At 52.3% G+C, this 24940-nt stretch overlaps 3 protein-coding genes and 1 long non-coding RNA gene across 12 annotated transcripts in view; 2 read left to right on the top strand and 2 right to left on the bottom strand.

Moving 5' to 3' along the window:
- The first annotated feature begins 1372 nt into the window (after positions 1-1372).
- On the top strand, positions 1373-4457 carry LOC119505323 (alpha-1-acid glycoprotein 1-like). Its single transcript, XM_037798021.1, has 6 exons — positions 1373-1534; positions 1875-2017; positions 2263-2333; positions 3032-3139; positions 3280-3383; positions 4261-4457. The coding sequence occupies exons 1-6, from the start codon at positions 1421-1423 to the stop codon at positions 4324-4326; spliced, it is 606 nt and encodes a 201-aa protein (XP_037653949.1). The 5' UTR covers positions 1373-1420; the 3' UTR covers positions 4327-4457.
- Positions 4458-6840: 2383 nt separating this feature from the next.
- Positions 6841-8300, bottom strand: LOC119505683. Its single transcript, XR_005210798.1, has 3 exons — positions 8177-8300; positions 7608-7695; positions 6841-7453 (listed from the first exon to the last, which is right to left on the bottom strand). It is a non-coding gene; the product is annotated as an uncharacterized LOC119505683 (long non-coding RNA).
- Positions 8301-14028: 5728 nt separating this feature from the next.
- On the top strand, positions 14029-17326 carry LOC119505750 (alpha-1-acid glycoprotein-like). Its single transcript, XM_037798647.1, has 6 exons — positions 14029-14170; positions 14510-14652; positions 14903-14973; positions 15670-15777; positions 15915-16018; positions 17128-17326. The coding sequence occupies exons 1-6, from the start codon at positions 14057-14059 to the stop codon at positions 17191-17193; spliced, it is 606 nt and encodes a 201-aa protein (XP_037654575.1). The 5' UTR covers positions 14029-14056; the 3' UTR covers positions 17194-17326.
- A 368-nt stretch (positions 17327-17694) lies between these two features.
- Positions 17695-24940, bottom strand: part of AKNA (AT-hook transcription factor) — a 52961-nt gene continuing 45715 nt past the window's right edge. For 7 of the 9 annotated variants that reach the window (XM_037798642.1, XM_037798641.1, XM_037798644.1 and 4 more), the window contains 3 exons: positions 23691-23807; positions 23230-23419; positions 17695-19631 (listed from right to left, as the gene is read on the bottom strand). In XM_037798642.1, coding sequence (XP_037654570.1) covers positions 19388-19631; positions 23230-23419; positions 23691-23807 — 551 coding nt within the window. In that variant the 3' untranslated portion in view covers positions 17695-19387. The remainder of the gene's footprint in view (positions 19632-23229; positions 23420-23690; positions 23808-24940) is intronic. The other 2 variants (XR_005210820.1, XR_005210821.1) reach the window with 2 other exon arrangements.

Raw genomic sequence — 24940 nt, 5'->3', positions numbered from 1 at the left:
GGGTGTATATACATGTGGGACAAACACCACAGTGAAACTATAGAGCACTGCCACCCCCTCAGAAAGTTCTCTTGGACCCTTTTGCAGTCCAATTGCTCTCCCTGTCCTAGCAAACCACTAGTCTGATTTCTATCCCTGGAGCTCAGTTCTGACCATTATAGAACTTCATATAAATGGAATCATGTAATATGTGCTCTGTTACATCTGCTTTCTTTTTTCACAACATAACATTTTTAAAATTCATGTTAGTATATCATACATTTTTTTTTGCTAAGTAATTTTTCATTGTGTGAAAATGCCATAATTTATTTCACATTTACCTGTTGATGAGCATTTTTGTTGTTTCCAGTTTTTAGCTATTGTAAATAATGCTACTATGAAAATTCATGTCCACTTATAGTGGACATATGTTTTTCTTTTTCTTGAATACTATGGAATGTTTAGGGAGAAATTCGGCCACTGTCTGCCACTTAGCATCAGGAGAAAAATCAAAATACGAAATGCTGGAGGCATGCAGAGAGGAAGTGATGAAGTGAATGAAGGATTATGAATCCATGAAAATTATAATTTACTGAAACATGAAATATGATGCAAATATGAGAAGTGATTGAGAATACAAAATTGAAGTATATCATAATAATACACTTTGAAAGTATTTATCTATGTGGGGAAACATTTGAGTGAATGAGGCAGGAATATAAATGGCCAGGATTCATTTCACAACATTTATTGCATTTTCTATGTGCTGTTTACTGCTCCACAGTGGGGGGATGTTGAAGAAAAGATAGGCTCCTGCTTGAAAGGCTGGGGGTGGGGACTAGCATGCACTTACTATCTTCTTTTAGATGCTGGAAATTGGTCAAAGTAATCGATTTTCTAGAAATAAGACAGTCAACTTAGATGTCCCCTTCTTTTGGAAATGTTCCTGCCTCCAGGGCTGGGACCACTCTCAGTGGGAACTGAATCATGTTTTCTCCCCCAACCCTGAACCCCACTCTAGCCAGCTGGGAAACCCTAAGGTGCCATTGGCATTTGCTTTACTGCTGGGTTTCCCCCCATTGCATGAAAACCATGAGATTGCCAGTGGCTGACTCCTCTAATGAAATCTGTGGACTCAAAAATATTTCATATCTCCCCAGCCCTGCACCCATCCCAGCCTTGAATAAGCCAGACCCTTCAGTCCTTCAAAACCCCTTGGCCAAAGGGGACCCAAAGTAGACCTGGGCTTGGAGGTTTCACCTGGGGCTGCCTTAGGGGAAAGGAGGGAGGGTTTTGTGCAAGGCATTTCCCAACAGCCCCTGGATTGTGTCACAGCCCCAGAGGACCTTTCTGGGCCCCATGCACCCCACTCAGCTAGTATAAAGGTCACTGCACCCTCCGGCCACATGTCTGCCCGACTCTGGGAGCCTCCTGCCGTGGCATGGCACTGCCCTGGGCCCTCACAGCTCTGAGCCTCCTTCCTCTGCTGACCGCCCAGGACCCCACGTGTCCCTACCAGAAGGCCGTGCCGATCACTGATGCTATCCTGGAGCGGGTGAGACCCGGGCCTGGCCTCTCTGGGCTGCCCTCCCCTTGCTGGCTTCTGGCTCCACCCTTCCCCTCCCGGATCCTGGGGTGAAATCCAGGGAGATCTGGGGAGCCTCTCCTGCCTCCAAACCCAGAAGCCCATTCTGAGGTGTCAGCAGGGGCAGTTCTGTGCTGGGCATGGAGGGGGCGCCCCGAGAGATGCCTGGCTTGTGTTGCAAGCTCCTGCACATCCAACTCCCCACATGGGCCCTCTCTGCTTCCCTGTTTGCGAAATGCGGGGAGGATATGCCTGAGCCCATCGGGAGTTCACTCCCAGCTCCCCGTCATCTCTGCTGCCTTCTCCTCAGCTCTCTGGCAAGTGGTTTTACATCGCCGGAGTCTTTCGCAACCCTGAGCTGCAGCGGTTGATTCGAGACGTCAAGGCAACCTTCTTTTACCTTACCCCCAACCTGAAGGAGGACACCATACAGCTCAGAGACTACGAGACCATGTGAGACCCCCACATGCCAGTCCTTCACCCCCCACTCCCCCATCACCAGCTCTGGCTTCTTGGAGCTGTGAGAAGACTGGAGCAAGTACCCCCCCTCCCTGGCCTCGCTCTGTCTCCCCACCCGTGGAGTGGGAGGGCTGACTGGAATCTCTGCCTGAATCTTGTCCCTCCTTTACTGTCCTGAGTGCCTGTCCTTCTCTCCTTGACCGTCTGACCCTGTGCTCTCACTTTGTGTCTGACTTTAGTGGGGATGAGTGCCACTACAGTGTCAACTCTAGGGACGTCCAGCGGCAGAACGGGACGTTGTCCAGAACAGGTGAGCCTGGGCATCGGCCTGGAGGGCTACGTGTGGAGAGGAGGACTGTGTGCAGCTGGTAGAGCCCAGAGGAGGAGGCTGGGGCTAAAGAGAACACAGGAGGGGCTCACGGCTTATATCTCTATGGCCCTGGCGCCCGTGCACACAGTGATCAAAGGAAAGTCACCACCAATTCTGAGCCCTTCCTATGCCAGGCCCTGCTCAAAGTGCTATACATGAATTAACTGAATTAATAGCCCTAAAAGGACATGGCATGATACTAACCAATTTACAGATGAGGAATTGGAGGCACAGAGATGTCAAGGCCTTTCCCCAAGGTCACACAGCTTGTAATTAGAACTGGGACTCAGACCCAAGGCTGACTCCAGAACTGCCTCTCTCTTGGCCACTCTGAGATCCTCTGGAAGTGGAGGGTGGCAGCCTGTGTATTGGGTGGATGGTGGTTTCATGCATGTCCCAGTCATCACCATGGGACAGCATCAAGTAGGGGCAGACAAATGCCAATGGAGCTGAACTGACCCCACTTACCTGCCCCAAGGTTCCTCCCTGAAACTCATCCTCCTTATCTATAAAATGGGGAGAGAGAACCCAGGGACTCACTGGTCGGCTGAGTGAGCCTGGGCACGCCCAGGGGTCCTCATGTAATAGGGGACTCTGCCCTGCTCTCAGGCTCACCCAGAGGCTCTTTTCCTCTCCAGTGCCGGACGGAGTACAAATTGTCCACCTTTGGCTCAGCAAGGACCCCAAAGCCTTCATATTATTATTTGAACCAGAAGACGAGCAGAACCGGGGTCTAGCCTTCTACGGTAGGCACACGTGGCAGCCCCTGACTCCAGACTCACCCAGGCTCACCCACTCCTGGGGTGGCCCCCCAGAACCTCAGCCCTGCCTGGCTTCCCGCCTGGATCTCCCAGCATCCTCAGCCAGGCATCTTGGTCCCCTGCAGCCCGGAAACAGAAGGTGACCAAGAAACAACTGAGGGAGTTCCAGGAAGCCCTCAAGTGCCTGGGCCTGCAGGACGATGAAATCCTGTACTTGGATGGGAAAAAGGTGAGCACAAGAGGGCCCAGCTGTGTCCAGTGCCAGCCTGGGGGTGGGCCTGCTGTCAGCAGCCCTGGAGGGCAAGAGAGGGACGGCCACCAGTCCAGGCTGCACAGCAGAGCAGGACATCCAGCTTTGAATCAGGGACAGCTGAGCTTCCCAGAGGCCTATGGGTGCTGGGTGAGAGCCCAGGAGGGAAAAGACACTGAGCAGTCAAGAAGTATGCCCAAAGAAGGTGAGGAGGATTTGCAAGGCTAACAGGAAGGGAGCAGCCCAGCAGGATGTGGCAGGGGATGTGGGGAGAAGAAGCACCCCAGGTATTGCCATTTGCCATTACCTGCTCCCCCTGGGCCTGTGCGCCAGTGCTCATTTTCATAACCTGTGCAAAGGAGAATGGGAATTGTGGTTTCAGAGACACCAAAACTGCAGCAAGTCCAGAACCATGTCCCAATTTTTGTATACCTGAGAATTACTTTGCATAAGTATCTCCTTAATATTTTTCTTAAAACCCATGTTAAATGCAAGACTTTTCTTGATCTCATCGTATGCAGTATTATCTGGGAAATCACAGGGCTGATGAGCCAGTTACACTGTTTTATCCTCTGCAAAATGGTTCATCTTGTGAAGAACCCAGGAGATTGTGCTTCAGGGTCCAGCAGGTTGGAAGTACGCAGTATAGGACAGTGGTTGAGGGTCTGGGCTCTCATTTTGGAAGTGAATGAGCTGAGGCTCAGGAAGGGACGGTGACTTCCCCAAGGTCACCCAGCTAGGAAGTGGCAGAGCCATTGTTGGGAGCCTGGGCTGGGCTGGTTCCAGAATCCAGAGTTCATTCCATCCCCATGGAATAAATCTTTCTTCTTCCATAACCGAGCCTTCTCCCCAACAGGATTTGTGCAGGCCCCTGGATAAACAGCACAAGAAGGAGAGGAAGAAGGGAAATGTGGAGTCCTAGGACACAAGGGTGAACTGAGACAGAGTTGGGGGCAGGCACCCTCGGGGATCTGGACCTATCTCATCCCACTTCCAGCTCCTCGTCTCTCAGATCTTTCCCTGGTTGCATTAATAAAGCTTCTGTATTTGGGACAGGCTGGGTGTTAGCTGTTCGTTCATTCATTCATTCATTCCTTTGAAGCCTTCCCCTTGTCGAGCCCTGGCTGGCATTGGATAACATGCTGCCCCTGGTGGAAGGAGCCCCTGGTGTGATACTCTCCATATGCAGGCTGGATGATGAGGTGTGCCATGTGCTGAGGGAGCCCAGTGTGGGAAAGGTCTCTCTGCAGAGGCAGTCTGGGAAGGCTTCCTGGAAGGGGCATCTGAACCATCAGTGGAGGGAGATTAGAAGCTACATAAAACCTGCTGTTCCCCCTGCCAGACAAGGACCTGGAAAGACCCAATTGATGAAGGCTGAGGCAGAGGACCCCAAGTAGGAGCTGTGGAAAAGGGGCAGTGGGAAGCCAGGTACTTTGGTGCCCAATGAGGACAGGCCTCATTTTAGACATATGGCCCTGGGCACCTGGGGAGGACTGGAGGAGCTGTATAGGAGGCAGGGAGACCCATGTGGAGGCTTCTGTGTCCATCCGGGCAAGAGGCTGTGGGCTGGATGGGGACAGGGTCTTGGGGCATAAGCTGGAGGTGCTGGGGGACTCCACAGAAGTGTCCTCAGGGTGCTCCCCTAGAGACCCAGAGCAGGAGACAACATCTAGGGGCGATGACCTGAGAACCAGCCATCACCTTGCACAGGTGTGTGACGGTGCCACTCAGAGGCTCATGTTGAGGCCTGTGCAGAGCTGACATCTGAGTCCAGCAGCCCAGCAAAGCGGGACAGGCCTCCTCCCAGGCCCAGAGGGCACCTGATTCACGGCCCATTGTCTTCTGTGGGAGCAGCAGCGCTCAGGTGGCCCATATATGGGGCTTTATGGTTCAGGCCAGTCCACCTGTTCAGCAGCAGGTGAAGAGCCCTGGAGCCCTGCCCAGTCCTGGGCCCTCACAGCCAACGCCCTCTTTGCCTCTGGTCCCAAGAGCCAAGCTCCACATGCCCCAGACTCAGGCATCCTTCACTAGTCAATTGGGGCCACTGCTGTGCCTGGGAGCCAGAGGCTGGGGACCTGCTCTGGACCTCCAGCCCGGTGCCTCCCTCCCCACCTCATCGGGCCCTAGCAGATGCAGTGGCCCTTGAGAGCCCAGAAAGATCTGGAATTGCAGGCTCAGCACCTATGAGAAATCTTTCCATTTTAGTGTTACTTCCACCAAGATGCCAGTTTTCACTCTACTGGGGAGCATCGGGTGGAAAATAAAACAGAAAGTTTCCTTTGGCGGGGGGGTGGGCAGGGTAGAAACGAAAGAAGAGAGAGGTAGGGACTGAGGAAAAAGCTGTTATTGAGAAACAGGGATCAGAGAGGAACACAGTCACTGGGATGTAGGAATGAAAGAAAACAAAGAACATGGATTTTGTAGTCAACAAATGTGTTTTCGAACCCTGGCTGGGCTTGGGCAGGCAGCCCCAGGGAACCTCGTTCTCCTCATCAATAAAATGGGGACACACTGGGGAACTCTTGGGCTGGCATGGAACTGGGTGGCGTCTGACATGCCCGATACTAGGCTCAGGGATCAGCTTCTAGTGGGTGCTCAGGAAACGGCAGCCGCCGTAATTGTCTGCAATCAGATGGTGCACTGGAAAGAGACTCCATTTTGTGCTTTTGCTGACACCAACTTACTGTGAGTCTCAAATGTGTCTGACCTCCTTAAAAAGGGGCCAGGCAGACTCTATTTTAGGCCCCTCCAGTGTGCTGGTTTATGATTCTAACATAGGCAGAGGGAGAAAGTTGGAGAAGCAAAAGCCACTAGGGTAAGTCTGGGCACGTGCACCCCACAGGTCCCCCAGGGGAAAGGCTGGCCGGGGGTCCACTCTTCCACCCCACAAACCTGACTCTAGAAACCACAAGTCAATGACATACACCACAGACAAAACAGGATTTGGGAATTTTTTTTTTTAGGTCAATATTCATTCTTCATTTGACCTCATAACAAAAACAGATTTTTTAGGGCCTCAAATATACAAACACCATTTATGCACACACGTTCCCGAAATGCTGAGGTAAGCACTGCTGTGGGTTGGGGAGCAGGGGGCAGCCTGGCCTCCAGGCCATGGACCGGGACCCAAACCAGGGCCTGGTAGGTAGCGCCAGTCGCCAAATGCCACAGGGATCCAGGGAGAGAGCTGGGGCTCAGGGTGCAGGCTGGGAAGGCCGTGGTGGCACAGCTTCCTGGGGCCCTCCGTGGGTGTCTCCATCCCAGTGGGCCTGTGGGAAAGGCCTCTCCGGCCCTGGGGAAGCTGGGTGCATGTCCACCTGGGGCTCCAGGTACCCCCTGCCACCTGTTACCAGGAACAAAGACAGAGTCACTTAGTCCTAAGTTGTGTTGGTCACAAGAAGGGAGACAGGTCTTCACCACAGACCCTGGCCCTTTCCCTTCTTTTCCATCCTCCTGAGCTGTCTCCAAGACCAGAAATAAGCCTCAGTTTACAAAACCACGTGTCCAATCACACATAAATTACATCTTATTAGCTGGAGCGGGCAAGTGCAGGAGGAGGAGAAAACCCTCCCAGGGGCTCAGCCTGTACAGAAGAGGCCTTGGTCCCCTCCCTGCCTTCAGGAGGCTGGTCCCCCAAGAAGTTACTCTCTGGATGACCCGTGATGCCCCCTCCCTTGAAAAACCCAGACTGAGCAGGCGGGGCCTTGCTGGGGGGTCACCTCCTGCTGGGGGGTGTCTCCGGGCTCCTTCCGGCCTCTGGCTGCCGGGCCCTCCTGCCGCCCACCCATCTCTGAGCCGCGAGGGGGTCAGAAGAGGCAGGAGCCCCATGGGCCGCGGGCCTGGTGCAGGGCGGCCAGCAGGGAGTGGCGCATGTGTCTGGTGGTGACGCGGACGCTCCTGGCGGCCCTCACGGCGCGGCTCAGGGCCTCACTGAGCTCCTCCAGGTCGTCCAGGGGGAGCTGGGCAGGCGGCCGGGAGGAGGCTGTGGGCGGCCACTCTGCAGCGGCTCGGGCTGTGGGGGCTGAGGTAGGTCCAGGGGTGTGGAGTACCTGAGGAGACAGGGAGGCGGCTCGTGAACCTGGAGAAACATGGGAGAGCCAAAGGCCCTTGGGTTGGGACCCAGTACTAACCCCCAGCTGGGTCACTGGTCTCCACTCTCTGTGCCTGGGTGTTTTCACTCCCTCAGATGGGAGTAACACCTACTTTGAGGGACTCGGAAGGATGAGGGATGACAATGAAGGTGAGAAGGCCTGGACCGGGACAGGTGCTCAAGACCAGGCACAGCCGCTACCTGAACATGGAACAAACATCTATTGACCAACCACCATATGCAGACTGTGTACCAGACCGGATGATGGAAGGGATGGGAACCCAGTCCTCTGGAGCTTCTAATCTGAAAGCCAGGATCTCAGGGGCCCAGGACCACCCCTAGCTCTGCAGACAAACCCCCCTCACTGAAGGAGTCATGCATGTGGCCCCATTTGCCAGGCATAGAGCCTTGGAGAAATGTCGTAACAACTAGGGTTCTGTGGGAGGCGAAGGGTCTGGTGCTGTTCATCCAAGGCCTTCTTCTCAGCCTGGGCCTCGGGGTGTGGTTTTCATGTGCCCAGTGGGATAGGCTGGAGAAACCATGACACGAGGCACAGATATTCCTAAGTGACTACTGTATTTATCCAGGGACAACAAGGTTTCCTAGGAAAAATGCAGGGGCAGGAAGGGGGCCTGGCCTTTGGGTTATGGAATACATTGGGACGGGGTAAAGAGGATTTCACCTAAGTAAAGCAGGATTGAGCTTGGGAGGACCTGGCTTGAGTCACTCAGTGGCCTCTTCCTTGGCATACTGCAGGGGCTCAGCAACTCTGGTTTTCCTCCTGTGCCTCCACTTTCTAACTTGTGTTACTGCACAGTGTGTATAAAGGGCTTTGCCAGGATCTGAATAGACATTTCTCAAAAGAAGATCTGCAAAGGGCCAACAAGCACAGGAGAAGATGCTCAACATCATTAGCCATCAGGGAAATACAAATCAAAACCACAATGAGATGCCACTTCACACACTTCACACACTTCACTCCTAACAGAATGGCTAAAATAAAAATGACAGACAATATCAAGTGTAGACGAGGATGTGGAGAAATTGAAACACACACACATGGCTGATGGGAATGTAAAATGGTGCAGCCAGCTTGAAGAAGAGTTTGGCAGTTCCGCAAAAGGTAAAACATGGTGCAAAGCCCGGGGCTGGCACCCTCCTCCCCTGTACCCAGGTGCCAGTCTCTGAGACACGTGCTCTACCAGCAGTGTCTCATTTATTCTGTTGGCATCATAATCTTTCTTTTATAGAGGTGGAAAGAAGTGCAGCTTGCAGGAGCCGAGTGACGTGGAGGCAGTGTAACCTGCTGGCCTCAACAGCTCAGGCCCTGGAGGCCGGTGCCCATAGCCCGGCTAATCTACTTGGCTAGCGGGGTGACCTGGACAAGCTATTTCACCTTTCCAGGCTTCCATTTCCCACCTAAAATGGCATTTTCCACTCCTCCCAGGGTGGCTGTGGAGATCAATGGGAAAGTTAGCTACAAGGCCTTGTGCACTGTCTGGCTTTGCTGAGTGCTCTGCCATGTCAGCCACCTTGGCCCAGGGTCGGGGAGCTGGGGAGCGGCAGCGCTGGGCCTCACACCCACACTTGCCCTGGGCCAGCGCCTCTGCCCTGTGCTGATGGGCACACAGGGGAGGCTGATAAACACCATCTGGGGGAATGAACAGGCTGTCTGATTCCAATAAGTAACAGCCTCCCCTAGGGACTATCTGGTGAAATTTTGGGTTCCCACTCACCCCTACTTGCTGTTATTTTGATGACCAGCTTGGCCTGAAAGTCACCCAAAGCTTCCCTCAGGGCAGACACTAGAATACACCCCTCCTGGCTGGAGAGCCCCCGGTGCAGGCTGTAAGCGGATGGCCGGCAGGTGGCAGCACAGGCCCACTGGGCTTTTAAAGGGCCGCTCTGGTCTGAGCCACTGAGCATGCTCAATCCTGCTGACCAGCGGCTGGACAAACTTCAAGGCAACCTCAGCCCAAATTCTAGGAGCATTAGAAGCACTAGGGTTTGCTGGCCACCTTGGATGTGCTGTGGACCTTCCATCGAGTTCACTGAATACTCACCACAATCCATTTCACAGAGGAAGAAACTGAGGCACAGAGGAACAGTCAAATAAATCCCAGGATGACCTGAAGCGCGGTGTTGGGAAAGTGCAGGAGGGGCAGGTGGAGAGGGAGAGGCTGGCAGGTGGGCTCCAGTCCCAGCCTCCTGACCGGAACCTGACCTTGGACAGCTCATGACTTCTCCCTGTGTGTCAGTTTCTCTCTCTGTGTAATGCAGTGGTGTGCCCTGTCCTGCTTGCCAAGCACAGATAGGGTCAATCATTGTGGGGTAAACTATATGAAACTGATGATATTCAAGTGCTTTTTGACCTACAAAATTGACAGTTTCCGATGGTTGACAATTTCATACCCCGAATGACAATTTCATCCCAATAACTGTTCCCCCACCGTGAACCAGGTACATGCTAAGTGTGACACACTTTCACCTTGCACACAACCCGTGTGACAGGCATTGTTTCCCTGGTTTTTCAGATGAGGGAACCTAAGCCCAAAGAGCTTACATAAGTTGCCCAAAATTACACAAGAGGATCTGAACTTGTGCAAACCTTTTTTCGATGTGTGTTTCCTTAGCACAGACACAAAGCTACTCAGTAGGATGGTTTGCTCTTTCTTGGGGTTGTGCATCAGGAAGGAGATCACACATTAATCACCAAGGCTAAACCCTGGCCTCACTGAAGAAATATTTGAATTGGTGTCTCCAGAAATGAAGTGGTTCAAATGTGTGCATCTCCAATTCCCTAAAGCTGACTCCTGTGACTTTTTGCCATGCCACCTCACCTCTGTGGGCCATTGTTTTAAATCTCATCTATATAACGGGGAAAATATTCTATTTTTGTGGATGTAGAATAGACATACTTTTGCATTTTAATGTTTTTAGAAGTGAGATGTAATCTGCAGTCACTGACGTATTTCTTTAATGCAGGATTCTTTCTTTCTTCCCAAACATGACTTGTTCTTAAGTGATGGTGACCATTTTGATGATAAGGAGAGTCTTGAAAGCAAATTTGTTTCATTTAATGTGCATTTTATAAATGTAAACTGGTCTAACCCTCATAACAACTGGATGAAGTCGGTATTATGATAAGCCCCTATTAGAGGTGAAAAATTTGAGGCAAGGAGCAGTTAAGTAACTTACCCAGGACCACACAGCTAGCAAGTGGTCGAGCCAGCCTAGCTCTTTACCACCACCCTGCGCTAACTGATGTGTCTTCTCTGTTTGTCCATCCACTCCTCCCTAAACTCCAAAGCCGTGTCTGTCTCCCATGACAGCAGCAACATCACCTCAAATCTCAGGACATTTCCATGCCATGGCCTTTTGCTTCAAGAGTAAGGAGTATAAGATTTTGAGAATTGTCTGCCTGGGACCTGAAAAGTGCTGGTGATTATGCCAGTCTTGCGGATTGGAATTCTTTGATTGAGTGTTTCCATGGAGATGTGACTCAATCAACTGTGAGTGAAACATTTGATTGGATAATTTCCATGGCGGTGTTACCCTGCCCATTCAGGGTGTGTGCTAATTGGATCACCGGAGTCGTATAAAGGAGTTCACAGACAGAAGGACCTCAGAGCAACTGAGAGTGACATTTTGGAAGAGCAGCAGCAGCTAAGAGAAGACAAAACACCCCAAAAGCAACATTTTGGAGAACGCTATTTTGAAACACAACCTGGAAGCAAGCGGACACCAGCCACGTGCCTTCCGAGCTAACAGAGGTTTTCCAGACACCAATGGCCATCCTTCAGTGAAGGTACCCTGTTGTTGATGCCTTACCTAGCACAATTTATGGCCTTCAGACTGTAACTTTGTAACCAAATAAACCCCCTTTATAAAAGCCGATCCATTTCTGGTGTTTTGCGAAAAGGCAGCATTAGCAAACCGGAACAGCCATGAAAGTGGGTGTTTGGTACTGTGGGTCATTCTGCTCCAGGACTGGGAACCAGATTCCAAGTGACGGGTGCTTATGTGTTATTTCATCGGCTCTGTGTGTGTCTGTGTCTGTGTAGTATGTGGGGCCCTATAAAGCTCAGGATTCCGATATCCCCGCACGTTGTGCAGCTTCTCCTCAAATAAACAGTGTCAGGACTCTGTCCCCCATCATCTCACACCTGGACCACTGCTCCAGCCTCCACTGGTCCTTCCAGGCTATTCTCCCACCACTGCCCTCCCCATGTCCCCACTGCAGACGGACAGAGCGATCTCTCTAAAGAGCAAATCTGATGATGTCACCCTCAACCCCACTAGACATCTCTCAGTTTCTTCCACGTGCCCCAGAGTCCCACCACACCCCTCAGCCTGGCTCCCGTGCTCTGCACGCTTGGCCTCCCGCCAACCTCTCCACCATCGACTCTGTACCTTCCGTCCCCATCACCTGCTCCAGCCCTGCAGACCTTCCATCCCTTGACACGCTACACCCTCACCTGCACTCCTCCCCTCCTGATAAGCTCCACTTTTTCAAGAATCAAACTAAAGCCGTGCAGATTCAAAATCCAAACTGAGCTGGAAAAATACAAAGAATAAATGGGGACTTCCAGTTCTGACAAGGATATGGAGAAAGAGTCTCACTGGTGCATTGCTACATTGGGAGAGCATTAAAAATCATTAGTGTTTTTTTTATTTGCCATGTTTTTGCTTTCTCTTTTCTGGGGGAGGTTTTCTCCAAAAATCGATTTATTGAAGTATAATTTGCATACAATAAAATGCACACACTTTAGGTTTACATTTCAATACGTTTTGAGAAGTGAGTGTGTGGAAACAACACCACAGTGAAAATATAGAGCACTTCCATCCCCTCAGAAAGTTCTCTTGGGCTCTTTTGTAGTCAAATTGCCCTCCCTGCCCTAGCTATCCTCATCTGATTTCTATCAATAGAGATGAGTTCTGAACATTCTAGACTTTCATATAAATGGAATCACATAATATGCACTCTGTTAATGTCTGCTTACTTTTTGCTCAGCATAATGATTTTAAGATTTGTGTCTCTAGTTCATTCCCTTTTATTGCTAAGTAATATTTCATTGTGTGAAAATGCCACAATTTTTTTTTCCCATTTTCCTTTTCCTGTTGAACATGTTTTCTTGGTTCCAGTTTTTAGCTTCTGCAAGCGTTATTTGTAATACAGACTTCTAGCGGGCATATGTTTTTCTTTTTCTTGGATACTACGGAAAGTTCAGGGCGCAATTGGCCTCTGTCTGCTACTTAACGTCAGGAGAAAAATCAAAATATAAAATGTGGTCAACATGCAGAGAGGATGTGATGATGTGAATGAAGGATTATGAATCCATGAAAATTAGAATAATGTGCTACACTGAAACATAAAATATGATGCAAAATATGTGAAATGACTGAGAATACAGAACTGAAGTATATCATAATAATACTCCTTGAAAGTATTTATCCACATGGGGAAACATTTGAGTGCATCGGGTAGAAAATAAAAAGGGCAGGGGTCATTTCACAGCATTTATTGCATTTTCTAGGTGCTGATCTCTGCTCCACAATGAGGGGATGTTGGAGAAAAGACAGGCTCCTGCTTGAAAGGCCTGGGGTGGAGACTAGCATGTCTTCTTTTAGATGCTGGGAATTGGTCAAAGTGATCGATTTTCTAGAAATAAGACAGTCAACTTAGATGTCCCCTTCTTTTGGAAATGTCCCTGCTTCCAGGGCTGGAACCACTCTCAGTGGGAACTGAATCATGTTTTTTCCCCCAACCCTGAACCCCACTCTAGCCAGCTGGGAAACCCTAAGGCACCATTGGCACTTGCTTTACTACTGGGTTCCCCCCAGTTGCATGAAAACCATGAGATTGCCCAGTGGCTGACTCCTATAATGAAATGTGTGGACTAAAAATATTTCATATCTCCCCAGCCCTGCACCCATCCCAGCCTTGAATAAGCCAGACCCATAGGTCTGTGGGAAAATGGCCTGAGCTTGGAATGAGTCCTTGACATACTCAAGGGTACGGACATTGGAACATCAAGTCCTGCCCAGCTGGAACACTGTCCAGGGCAGCACCCGCATTGTTGATACAAGAAGCATGCAAGTCTCGAATAGCCTGTCCCTGACTTCCCTATCTTACTAACTTCTTTATCTTGCCTTCTCCAGCCTATTAGTAACTCCACTAATTCTTGTGATAAAATAAAGCTAATAAATATGATGTGGAGCAAGGGGAGGACTCTGTCAACTAGGCTCTGAGTCCCCTGCTCCCTTAACTTTCTATTTTGTGTCCGTGTTTCATTCCTTCGCCGTCCTGTCAGCAACAACTTGGTCCTTTGAAACCCTTTGGCCAAAGGGGACCCAACTAGACCTGGATTTGGAGGTTTCACCTGGGGCTGCCTTAGGGGAAAGGAGGGAGGGTTTTGTGCAAGGCATTTCCCAACAGCCCCTGGATTGTGTCACGGCCCCAGAAGACCCTGCTGGGCCCCACCCACCCCCTCAGCTGGTATAAAAGTCACTGCACCCTCCGGCCACACGTCTGCCCGTCTGCAGGAGCTCCTGCCGTGGCATGGCGCTACCCTGGGCCCTTGTGGCTCTGAGCCTCCTTCCTCTGCTGACCGCCCAGGACCCCACGTGTCCCTACCAGAAGGCCGTGCCGATCACCGATGCTACCCTGGAGCGGGTGAGACCCGGGCCTGGCCTCTCTGGGCTGCCCTCCCCCTGCTGGCTTCTGGCTACACCCTTCTCCTCCTGGATACTGGGGTGAAATCCAGGGAGATCTGGGGAGCCTCTCCTGCCTCCAAACCCAGAAGCCCATTCTGAGGTGTCAGCAGGGGCACTTCTGTGCTGGGCATGGAGGAGCGCCCTGAGAGATGCCTGGCTCATGGTGTGAGCTCCTGCACGTCCAACTCCCCACCTGGGCTGTCTCTGCTTCCCTGTTTGCGAAATGCAGGAAGGAGCTGCCTGAGCCCATCAGGGGCTCACACCCAGCTCCCCATCATCTCTGCTGCCTTCTCCCCAGCTCTCCGGCAAGTGGTTTTTCATCGCTGCAGTCTTACGCAACCCCGAGTACCAGCAGATGACTAGACTGGTTGAGGCAGCCTTTATTTACCTTATCCCCAACCTGAAGAAGGACACCCTACTGTTCAGAGAGTACCAGACCATGTGAGACCCCATGTGCCAGTCATTCACCCTCTGCCTCACCCCAGTCACCAGCTCTGGGATCTCCTCGGAGCAGCGGGAAGATGGAAGCAAGTCCCGCCCCTACCTGGCCTCGCTCTGTCTCCCCACCCGTGGAATGGGAGGGCTGACTGGAATCTCTGCCTGAACCTTGTCTCTTCTTTACCATCCTGAGTGCCTGTCCTTCTCTCTTTGACTGTCTGACCCTAAGATCTCACTTTTTGTCTGACTTTAGCGGGAAACAGTGCACCTACGATGTCAGCTCTGGGGGCATTCAGCGGCAGGACGGAACCTTATCCCAAATTGGTGAGCCTGGGCATCAGCCTGGAGGGCTATGTGTGGAGAGGAGGACTGTGTGCAGCTGGCAGATCCCAGAGGAGGAGGCTGGGGCTAAAGAGAACACAGGAGGGGCTCCCAGCTTATATCTCTGTGGCCCGGGTGCCCGTGCACACAGTGATCAAAGGAAAGTCACCACCAATTCTGAGCCTTTCCTGTGCCAGGCACTGCTCAAAGTGCTGTACATGAATTAACTGAATTAATTGCCCTAAGATGACATGACAGTGATCCTACCCAATTTGCAGATGAGGAATTGGAGGCACAGAGAAGTCAAGGCTTTTCCTGAGGTCACACAGCTTGTAATGAGAGCTGGGACTCAGACCCAAGGCTGGCTCCAGACCTGCCTCTCTCTTCGCCACTCTGAGATCCTCTGGAAGCGAAGGGTGGCAGCCTGTGTGTTGGGCAGACGGTGGCTTCACGCATGTCCCAGTCATCACCACGGAATGGCACGTAGTAGGGGCACAGGAGTGCCAATGGAGCTGAACTGGTCCCACTTACCTGCCCCAAGTCTCCTCCATGAACTTCATCCTCCTCATCTGCAAAATGGGGAGAGAACCTGGGGACTCACTGGTCGGCTGAGTGAGCCTGGGCCCGTCCAGGGGTCCTCATGTAATAGGGGACCCTGCCCTGCTCTCGCGTTCACCCTGAGGCTCTTTTCCTCTCCAGTGCAGGACAGAGAACACTTTGCCCACCTGTGGCTCACCAAGGACCCTGAGACCTTCATAACATTATTATTCCCAGAAGACGAGCACAACCGGGGTCTAGCCTTCTACGGTAGGCACATGTGGCAGCCCCTGACTCCAGACACCCAGGCTCACCCACCCCTGGAGTGGCCCCCGGACCCCAGCCCTGCCTGGCCTCCCGCCTGGATCTCCCAGCATCCTCACCCAGGGCTCCTCCTGCCCCTGCAGCCAGGAAGCAGGTGGTGACCAGAGAACAACTGAATGAGTTCCAGGAAGCCCTCAAGTGCGTGGGCCTGCAGGACGATGAAATCCTGTACACGGATGGGAAAAAGGTGAGTGCAAGAGGGCCGAGCTGTGTCCAGTGCCAGTCTGGGGGTGGGCCTGGCGTGGGCAGCCCTGGAGGGCAAGAGAGGGACAGCCACCAGCCCAGGCTGCACAGCACAGCAGGACTTCCTGTTTGAAGTTGGGACAGCTGAGCTTCCTGGAGGCCTGGGGGTGCTGGGTGAGAGCCCTTGTGGGGAAAGACACTGTGCAATCAGGAAGGATGCCCAGAGCAGGTGGGAGGATTTGCAAGGCTAACTGGAGGGGAGCAGTCTAGCTAAGGTGTGGTGGGGGGAGGAGGGGAGGAGACCCACCCCAGGCAGTACCATTTGCCATGTCCTGCTCCCCCCATGCCTTTGCTTCCACTGCTTGTTTTTATTACGTGTGCAGTGGGGGATAGGTATTATAGCTTCAGTGTCATCCAAACTGCAGCAATTCCAGGACCAAATTTTGATTTTTGTATAACTGAGAATTACCTGCAGAAGTATTTGCTTAATATTTTTCTTTAAACCCATGTGAAATGCAAGGCTTTACTTCATCTTGTCCTATGCAATATTACCTGTGAAATCACAAGGCTAAGTTGGTTACACTTTTTTTTAATATACATGAAATAATTTCATAACTGTTATAATAAAAACATCTCCATCTGTTTGCCATCTGAGCTCATCTCATGTGCCTAACCAGGGGGCAAGCTCCCTCCCACCTCCAGGAAACCTGGGAAAGGGCTTTATAACACAGACCCCCGACGAAGACCACCTGGTCGACAGCCTGTCTCCCCCATCTTTTGGTCAGGTGACCTCAGACAGGTGACGGGGCCATGCTGAGCCTGTTTCATCATCTGTAAAATGGTTCATCTTGTGAAGAACCCAGGAGATTCTGCCTTGGCCAGAGAGGTGGAAACTACTCAGTACAGGACAGTGGTTGAGGGTCTGGGCTCCCTTTTTGGAAGTGAATGAGCTGAGGCTCAGGAAGGGACGGTGACTTCCCCAAGGTCACCCAGCTTGGAAGTGGCAGAGCCAGAGTTGGGAGCCGGGCTGGGCTGGTTCCAGAGTCCAGAGTTCATTCTATCCCCATGGAATAAACATTTCCTCCCCCTATAACTGAGCCTTCTCCCCGCTAGGATCTGTGTGGGCCGCTGGAGAAACAGCACGAGGAGGAGAGGAAGACGGGAAACCTGGAGTCCTAGGACACAAGGATGAACTGAGACAGAGTTGGGGGCAGATGCCCTCGGGGATCTGGGCCCATCCTCATCCCACCACCAGCTCCTCATCTCTCAGATCTTTCCCTGGTTGCATTAATAAAGCTTCAGCTGAGTGTTAGCTGTTCATTCATTCATTCATTCACTTGAAGCCTTCCCCTTATTGAGCCCTCGCTGGCATTGGATAAGATGCTGCCCCAGATGGAAGGAGCCCCTGGTTTTGATACTAGCCATATGCAGGCTGGATGATGAGACGTGCCACGTGCTGTGGGGGCCAGTGTGGGGAAGGTCTCTGCAGAAAGGAAGTCTGGGAAGGCTTCCTGGAAGGGGCATCTGAATCATTGCTGTAGGTAGATTAGAAGCTACATAAAACCTGCTGTTCCCCCTGCCAGACAAGGACCTGGAAATAGCCATTTGAGGAAGGCTGAGGCAGAGGACCCCAAGTGGGAGCTGTGGTTAAAGGACAGTGGGAAACCAGGCACACAGGTGCCCAAGCAGGATGGGCTTTATTTTAGACATATGGCTTTGGCAGTCTGGGGCAGAGGGTTTGGGGGGGGCTGGAGCAGAGGTAGAAACACGTGTGCAGAGGCTGCTGTGTCCATCCTGGCAAGAGGCTGTGGGCTGGCCTGGGGCAAGTTCTCAAGAGTATAAGCTGGAGGTGCTGGGTGACTCCACAGAAGGGTCCTCAGGGTGCTCCCCTGGAGACCCAGAGCAGGAGGTGACATCTAGGAGCAAGGACCCGAGAACCAGCCATCACCTTGCACAGGTGAGTGGAGATGGGGCCATGTCTGAGGCTCAATTTGAGGCCTGTGCAGAGCTGACACCTGAGGCCAGCAGCCCAGCAAAGCTGGACAGGCCTCCTCCCAGGCCCAGAGGGCACCTGATTCACGGCCCATTGTCTTCTGTGGGAGCAGGAGTGCTCAGGTGCCCAAAAACTGAGACTGAATGGCAGCTTTTATCATTTTCTGCAAGCTGAAAGAGCTCTAGAAAGATGGTCCTGTTTGTGCTTTTGCTGACACCAACTGACCTTGAATCTCGAAAGATCTCTGGCCTCGGTAAAAAGTGGCTCACGTAAAAGGGGCTCAGCCAGGTGGCCTCTATTGCAGGCCCCTCCAATACGCTGGTTTATGATTCTGAGATCCGCAGAGGGGGAAAGTTGGAGAAGCAGAAGCCACTGGAGGGAAGTCGGCAGTCTGGGAACGTGCACCCCACAGGACCCCAGGGAAAGGGCTTGGCTGGGCGTCCACCCTTCCACTCCACAAAACCTGAATTTTGAAATCACAAGTCGATGACACACACCACAGAGGCAGCAGGATTTGGGAATGTTTTTTCTTTTTTCAGGTCAACAGTCTTCATTTGCCCTCGTAACGAAAATAGATTTTTAAATGCCTCAAATATACAAACATCATTTATGCACACATATTCCTGAAATGCTGAGGTAAGCACTGCCTGGGTGGGGAGCAGGAGGTGGCCTGGCCTCCAGGCCACAGACTGGGTCCCAATCTGGGGCCAAACCAGGGCCTGGCAGGTAGCGCCAATCACCAAATGCCACAGGGATCCAGGGAGAGAGCTGGGGCCTCGGGGTGCAGGCTGGGAAGGCCGTGGTGGCACAGCTTCCTGGGGCCCTCCATGGGTGTCTCCATCCCAGTGGGCCTGTGGGAACAGCCTCTCCGACCCTGGGCAAGCTGGGTGCATGTCCACCCGGGGCCCCAGGTACCCCCTCCCACCAGGAGCAAAGACAGAGTAGCTTAGTCCCGAGTTATGCTGGTTAAAGAAGGGAGACAGGTCTGCACCACAGACTCTGGCCCTTTCCCTTCTTTTCCATCCCCCTGAGCTGTCTCCAAGACCAGAAATAAGCCTCAGTTTATAAAACCATGTGTCCATTCACACATAAATTACATCTTATTAGCCGGAGCGGACAAGTGCAGGAAGAGAAAACCCTCCCAGAGTCTTGGCCTGCACAGAAGGGGCCTCAGTCCCCTCCCTGCCTTCAGGAGGCTGGTCCCCCAAGAAGTTACTCTCTGGATGACCCATGATGCCCCCTCCCTTGAAAAACCCAGACTGAGCAGGCGGGGCCTGTGCTGGGGGGTCACCTCCTGCTGGGGGGGGGGTCTCTGGGCTCCTTAGGGCTTCCGGCTGCCCGGCCCTCCTCCCGCCCACCCATCTCTGAGCCGTGAGGGGGTCAGAAGAGGCAGGAGCCCCGCGGGCTGCGGGCCTGGTGCAGGGCGGCCAGCAGGGAGCGGCTCATGTGCCTGGTGGTGGCGCGGACGCTCCTGGCGGCCCTCACGGCGCGGCTCAGGGCCTCACTGAGCTCCTCCAGGTCATCCAGGGGGAGCTGGGCGGGTGGCCGGGAGGAGGCTGTGGGTGGCCACTCTGCAGCGGCTTGGGCTGCGGGGGCTGAGGTAGATCCTGGGGGTGCGTAGTACCTGAGGAGACAGGGAGGCAGCTCGTTAATTGTGGTTAAAGCTGGGCCAAGCTGAAGAGCCCTGGGTTAGGAACAGTACTAACCCCCAGCTGGGTCACTGGCCTAAAATAGTAGCAACAAACACCTACCTGGAGGGACTTGGAAGGATTTGGGACAATAATAAAGGTGAGAGGGCCTGGACCGGAACAGGTGCTTTAAGAATAGGCACTTCAGCTACCTTATCGTGGGACAAACATCTATTGGCCAACCACCATATGCAGACAACCTGCAAGGCTGGATGATGGAAGGGACAGGAACCCAGTCCTCTGGGAGCTTCTAACCCAAAAGCCAGGATCTCAGGGGCCCAGGAACACCCCGGGCTCTGCAGCCAAACCCCATCACTGAAGGGTCATAGATGAGGCCCCATTTGCCAAGCGTAGAGCCCCAGAGAAATGTTGTAACTACTAGGGTTCTCTGGGAGATGAAGGGTCTGGTGCTCCTCATTCAGGGCAATAGGGGAGGCCTCCTTCTCAGCCTGGGCCTGCAAGAATGGGGTGTGGTTTCCATATGGCCAGTGGGATGGGCTGGAGAGGCTATGACAGGAGGCACAGATATCCCTAAGTGACTACTGCATTCATCTAGAGCAACAAGGTTTCCAAGAAAACCTGCAATGGGCAAGGAGTGGGCATGGCCTTTCATTTCTGCAACTGATGGGGACAGGATAAAGAGGCATTTCACCTAAAGAAAGCAGGGTTGAGCTTGGGAGGACCTGGCTTAAGTCATTCAGTGGCCTATTCCTTGGCACACTGCAGGGGCTCAGCAACTCTGGTTTTCTTCCTGTGCCTCCACTTTCTAACTTGTGTTACTGCGCAGTGCGTATAAAGGGCTTTACCAGGATCTGAACAGACATTTCTCAAAAGAAGATATGCAAAGGACAACAAACACATGCAAAGATGCTCAACATCATTAACCATCAGGGAAATGCAAATCAAAACCACAATGAGACACCACTTCACACACTTCACTCTCACCACTATGGCTAAAATAAAAATGACAGACAACAACAAGTGTAGACGAGGATGTGGAGAAATTGGAACCCTCACACACGGCTGATGGGAATGTAAAATGCTGCAGCCAGCTTGGAGAGCAGTTTGGCACATCCTCAAAAGGTTAAACACGGTGCCTAGACCAGGGCTAATGCCCTCCTCCCCTGTATCCAGGTGCCAGGCTCTGAGACCATGTGCTTTGCCAGCAGTGTCTCATTTATTCTGTCGGCATCATTATCCTTATTTTATAGATGAGGATAGAAGTGCAGCTTGCAGGAGCCGAGTGACGTGGAGGCAGTGTAACCTGCTGGCCTCAACAGCTCAGGCCCTGGAGGCCGGTGCCCATAGCCCGGCTAATCTACTTGGCTAGCGGGGTGACCTGGACAAGCTATTTCACCTTTCCAGGCTTCCATTTCCCACCTAAAATGGCATTTTCCACTCCTCCCAGGGTGGCTGTGGAGATCAGTGGGAAAGTTAGCTATAAGGCCGTGTGCACTGTCTGGCTTCGCTGACTGCTCTGCCATGTCAGCCACCTTGGCCCAGGGTCGGGGAGCTGGGGAGCGGCAGCACTGGGCCTCACACCCACACTTGCCCTGGGCCAGCGCCTCTGCCCTGTGCTGATGGGCACACAGTGGAGGCTGATAAACACCATCTGGGGGAATGAACAGGCTTTCTGAGTCCAATAAGCAACAGCCTCCCATAAGGACTATCTGGTGCAATTTTGGGTTCCCACTCACCCCCAACTGCTGTTATTTTGATGACCAGCTTGGCCTGAAAGTCACCCAAAGCTTCCCGCAGGGCAGACACTAGAATAAACCCCTCCTGGCTGGAGAGCCCCCGGTGCAGGCTGTAAGCGGATGGCCGGCAGGTGGCAGCACAGGCCCACTGGGCTTTTAAAGGGCCGCTCTGGTCTGAGCCACTGAGCATGCTCAATCCTGCTGACCAGCAGCTGGACAAACTTCAAGGCAACCTCAGCCCAAGTTCTAGGAGCATTAGAAGCACTAGGGTTTGCTGGCCACCTTGGATGTGCTATGGACTTTCCATAGGGTTCACTGACTCCTCACCACAACCCATTTCATAGGAAGAAACAGGTATGAGCTTGTAAAGATACAGAATAGGGCCTCGACCCAAGGCTCCTGGGGACACTCGGAGCTTTATCCTGTACCACCAAGACCACCTGCAAATTCCAGGCAAAACCCTTCCTGCCTGATGAGTTGGGGCCTGCTCTCTCACCCACCTCCGCCTGAGGCCTGAGAGCAGGACGGGCTCAGTATGGCCGACATGGAGAGGCTCTGCCAGGCCAGGTCCTAATAAAGGGCCTCTGCCCCCACCAAATGCCAGTCCTCCCATGCAGCCTTCAGTGCCCACAGGCTGGTTTCTGGTTACGTAGCCTTGAGAGAAATTGAGTGCCAACCGACTCCTCGACAGTGGGTAAACCGAGGCAGGGAACTAGCTAGTGGCAGTTGGGACAAGAAGGCAGTCTTCTCTTTCCAACATCTAGGGTTCTTCCCACGATCCTGTCAGGCTGAACCCGCTTTCACTCATTTTTCTTCTTACTGATGGTGATACTGAACAATAGTATTATTGGTTATGCACCAAAGCTGCTATTGATCAGCAACTGACACATTGTCATCCCTGTGCTACTAATGCCACTAACATCTCATTTAGATCTTGCCTTGGGCCTCATTTCAATCCTCACACAATGATCGAGACCATGACCCCATTTAATACACAGGGAAACTGAGGCTCAGGGAGAAGTGGCTGGTCAAACCACACTGCTAATGAGCAGTAGATAGGATTCAACTGCAGCTCTCTCTGACCCTAAAACTGAACCACTTCTGCCTTGGCGGCTGTGTCTTTTCTCTTTTGACTGATGTTATGTGCAAAATATGTGTTCAAGTTCATTGTTCAAACTCTGCCCGAGCAGTACTCCTCAAAACTGTCAAGATGGTCAGAAACAAGGAATGGGTGAGAAATTATCACAGCCAGGAGAGGCCTAAGGAGATGTGACAACTAAATTCAGCATGGGATCCGAGGAGGGATGCTGAAACAGAAGAACGCAAGGTAAAAGCAAAGAAAAAAGAAACCTGGGTGAACTACAGACTTCAGTTAATAATAATACACCAATACTGGTTCATTAATTGTGACAAATGTACCACAGTAATGTCAGATGTTCATAATAGGGAAAACTGCATGTGTATTTGGAGGGGGATGTAATATGGGAACTTCCGATACCATTTGCTCAATTTCTCAGTAAATCTAAAACTGTTCCAAAACAATAACATCTTAAAAAAAAAAGTGCTTATAAATTGCTTGCTGAAAACAACCACAAGGAAATGGAAGGTGGTGAGGGTTCTAGATGCCTCTGTCACTGCTGTGTCCCCAGGGACGAGCACTGGCCCTGTACACAGGGTGTCCTGAGTGGCAGCCTTAAGGATGGGCTCATCCTGCACCTTTTCCACATGAGGATAAAATACAGGAGCATGCAGCACTGGATTTTCAGCTGCCCCTACATGGGACTGCTTGCCCGAGATGGAGGCCGGGGATGGGGTGGGAGGAACAAAAGGTTCTTACACAGTGGCTGGTGGATAAGGCACAATGGGAACCGAGGGGACGTAGGCAAAGGCTGGAGAAGCTGGCGCTGGGGGTGCGGCTGCCAGGTACCACAGCCCAGGGGGCAGCCGAGGTGGTGACTCCAGCTGCTTGCGCCTCTGCTTGGGGCTGGAATGTGAAGGTGCGTTTTTTCTTGAGGCCTTTTCAGTGCCTGCCAGGAAAGGAACACAAGAGACACAGAGTCTGACCACTTGGGAAGACGGAGCAGAGCACAGCGGTCCACCCACTCTCCCCTGTAGGGATGGATGCTGGGCCTGCCAGGCTGGGGATGCTGAGCTTTGGGAAACCCCTCGTCTGCCCAATTCGCTCACACATGGGTGAGGGGAGGCAGCCACCCCAGCTACATTCACCCAGAACCCCAAACCCCGGTCAAGGAGAGCTGAGGGTCTGGCTGGGAGAAGAAATTGAGCATCAGATCCTACTAGTGGCAGCAGAGTTTGGGCCATCTGCCTCTGGGTGGGGCCCAACCCGATGACACATGGGACATCGCAGGGGATCAGCTGGAGATGATCCTTGTGGGTCCCTGGTGGTGGCACCACCTGGGAAGGAGGAAGAGATGTCAAGAGAAGATTAAGTCTGAATCATCGGACTCTGGACCCATTGGGCATCCCGTGGCACTGAGCTTCCCTCTGTACCCACTGCAGAGGGCACAATTCTGAGTGACAGCAGCAACATCGACGACAACCATGATAGTGAGAGAAAGCGTTTAATGAGCTAGGCATCTGCTAGGGGCTCTCGTGCATTGTTTTATTCACTCAAAAAGCCACTGAACTGGCTACCACCATCATTCCCCCATTCTACAGACAGGGAGACTGAGGCTCTGACAGGTTGAGTAATTTGCCAAGATCTCAGAGCTGGGAAGGGGCGGAACTCCCGCAGATCCCTAGCCCATGCCCTCCTGACTGCAGCCCCCTGTACCTGCCAGCCAGACAGGCCCACTCCCCAGAGCAGCTCCCAGGCACCAGGGGGGTCATGCTGGCCTGAGGGAGCAAGAGGAGGGCAGGCACGGTTGTTCTCTCTCCACCCAAATCTGAAATGGCACATGTGTGTGTGTTCGAGAGCTGGTCCACCTCTCCTTCAGTCCTCCACTCAGCTGCTACCCTCTCCAAGAAGCCTTCTTATCCACCCAGGCTGAGCTACGTGCCCCCAACCCCCATCCCTGCCTCGCGTACCCTCTTCCCAGCTCTGATCTCTCTGTTCTGTCATCATCTGCTTGGCTGAGAGTTCCTGGGGGGTAGGGAGTACATATGGGTGGGTGCTGAGTAAATGCTTGTCGGATGGATGGATGAATGGATGGATGGATGAATGGATGGATGGATGGGTGGATGAATGGAAAGGCCTCTTGGGACTCTAGCAAAGGCAGAGTGGCATAGTGAAGAGCTGTAGCTCTGGAGTCATGAAGATCTGGGTTTAAATTCTGGCTCGACCACTTGTAAGCTGTGTGCCCTTGGGCAAGTTCCTTAACCTCTCTAAGCCTCAGTTTCCTCATCCATAAAATGGGCATAATGGTAGTACCTACTTCACAGAATTGTGAGGATTAGTGTATATGAAATCCTTAGCATGACATCCTGGACACAGTAAAGGCTTAATAAACATCAGCTCTGTTGTCATTATCATTTTTGCTAGAAGACACCTTAGAGATCGTCTCCAACTCTTTCATTATGGATGTGGA

Source organism: Choloepus didactylus, chromosome 10, assembly GCF_015220235.1.
Source record: "Choloepus didactylus isolate mChoDid1 chromosome 10, mChoDid1.pri, whole genome shotgun sequence".
Lineage (NCBI taxonomy): Eukaryota > Metazoa > Chordata > Mammalia > Pilosa > Megalonychidae > Choloepus > Choloepus didactylus.
Note: the sequence above shows the minus strand (reverse complement) of the source record. Positions and strands in the feature narration are given on the sequence as shown.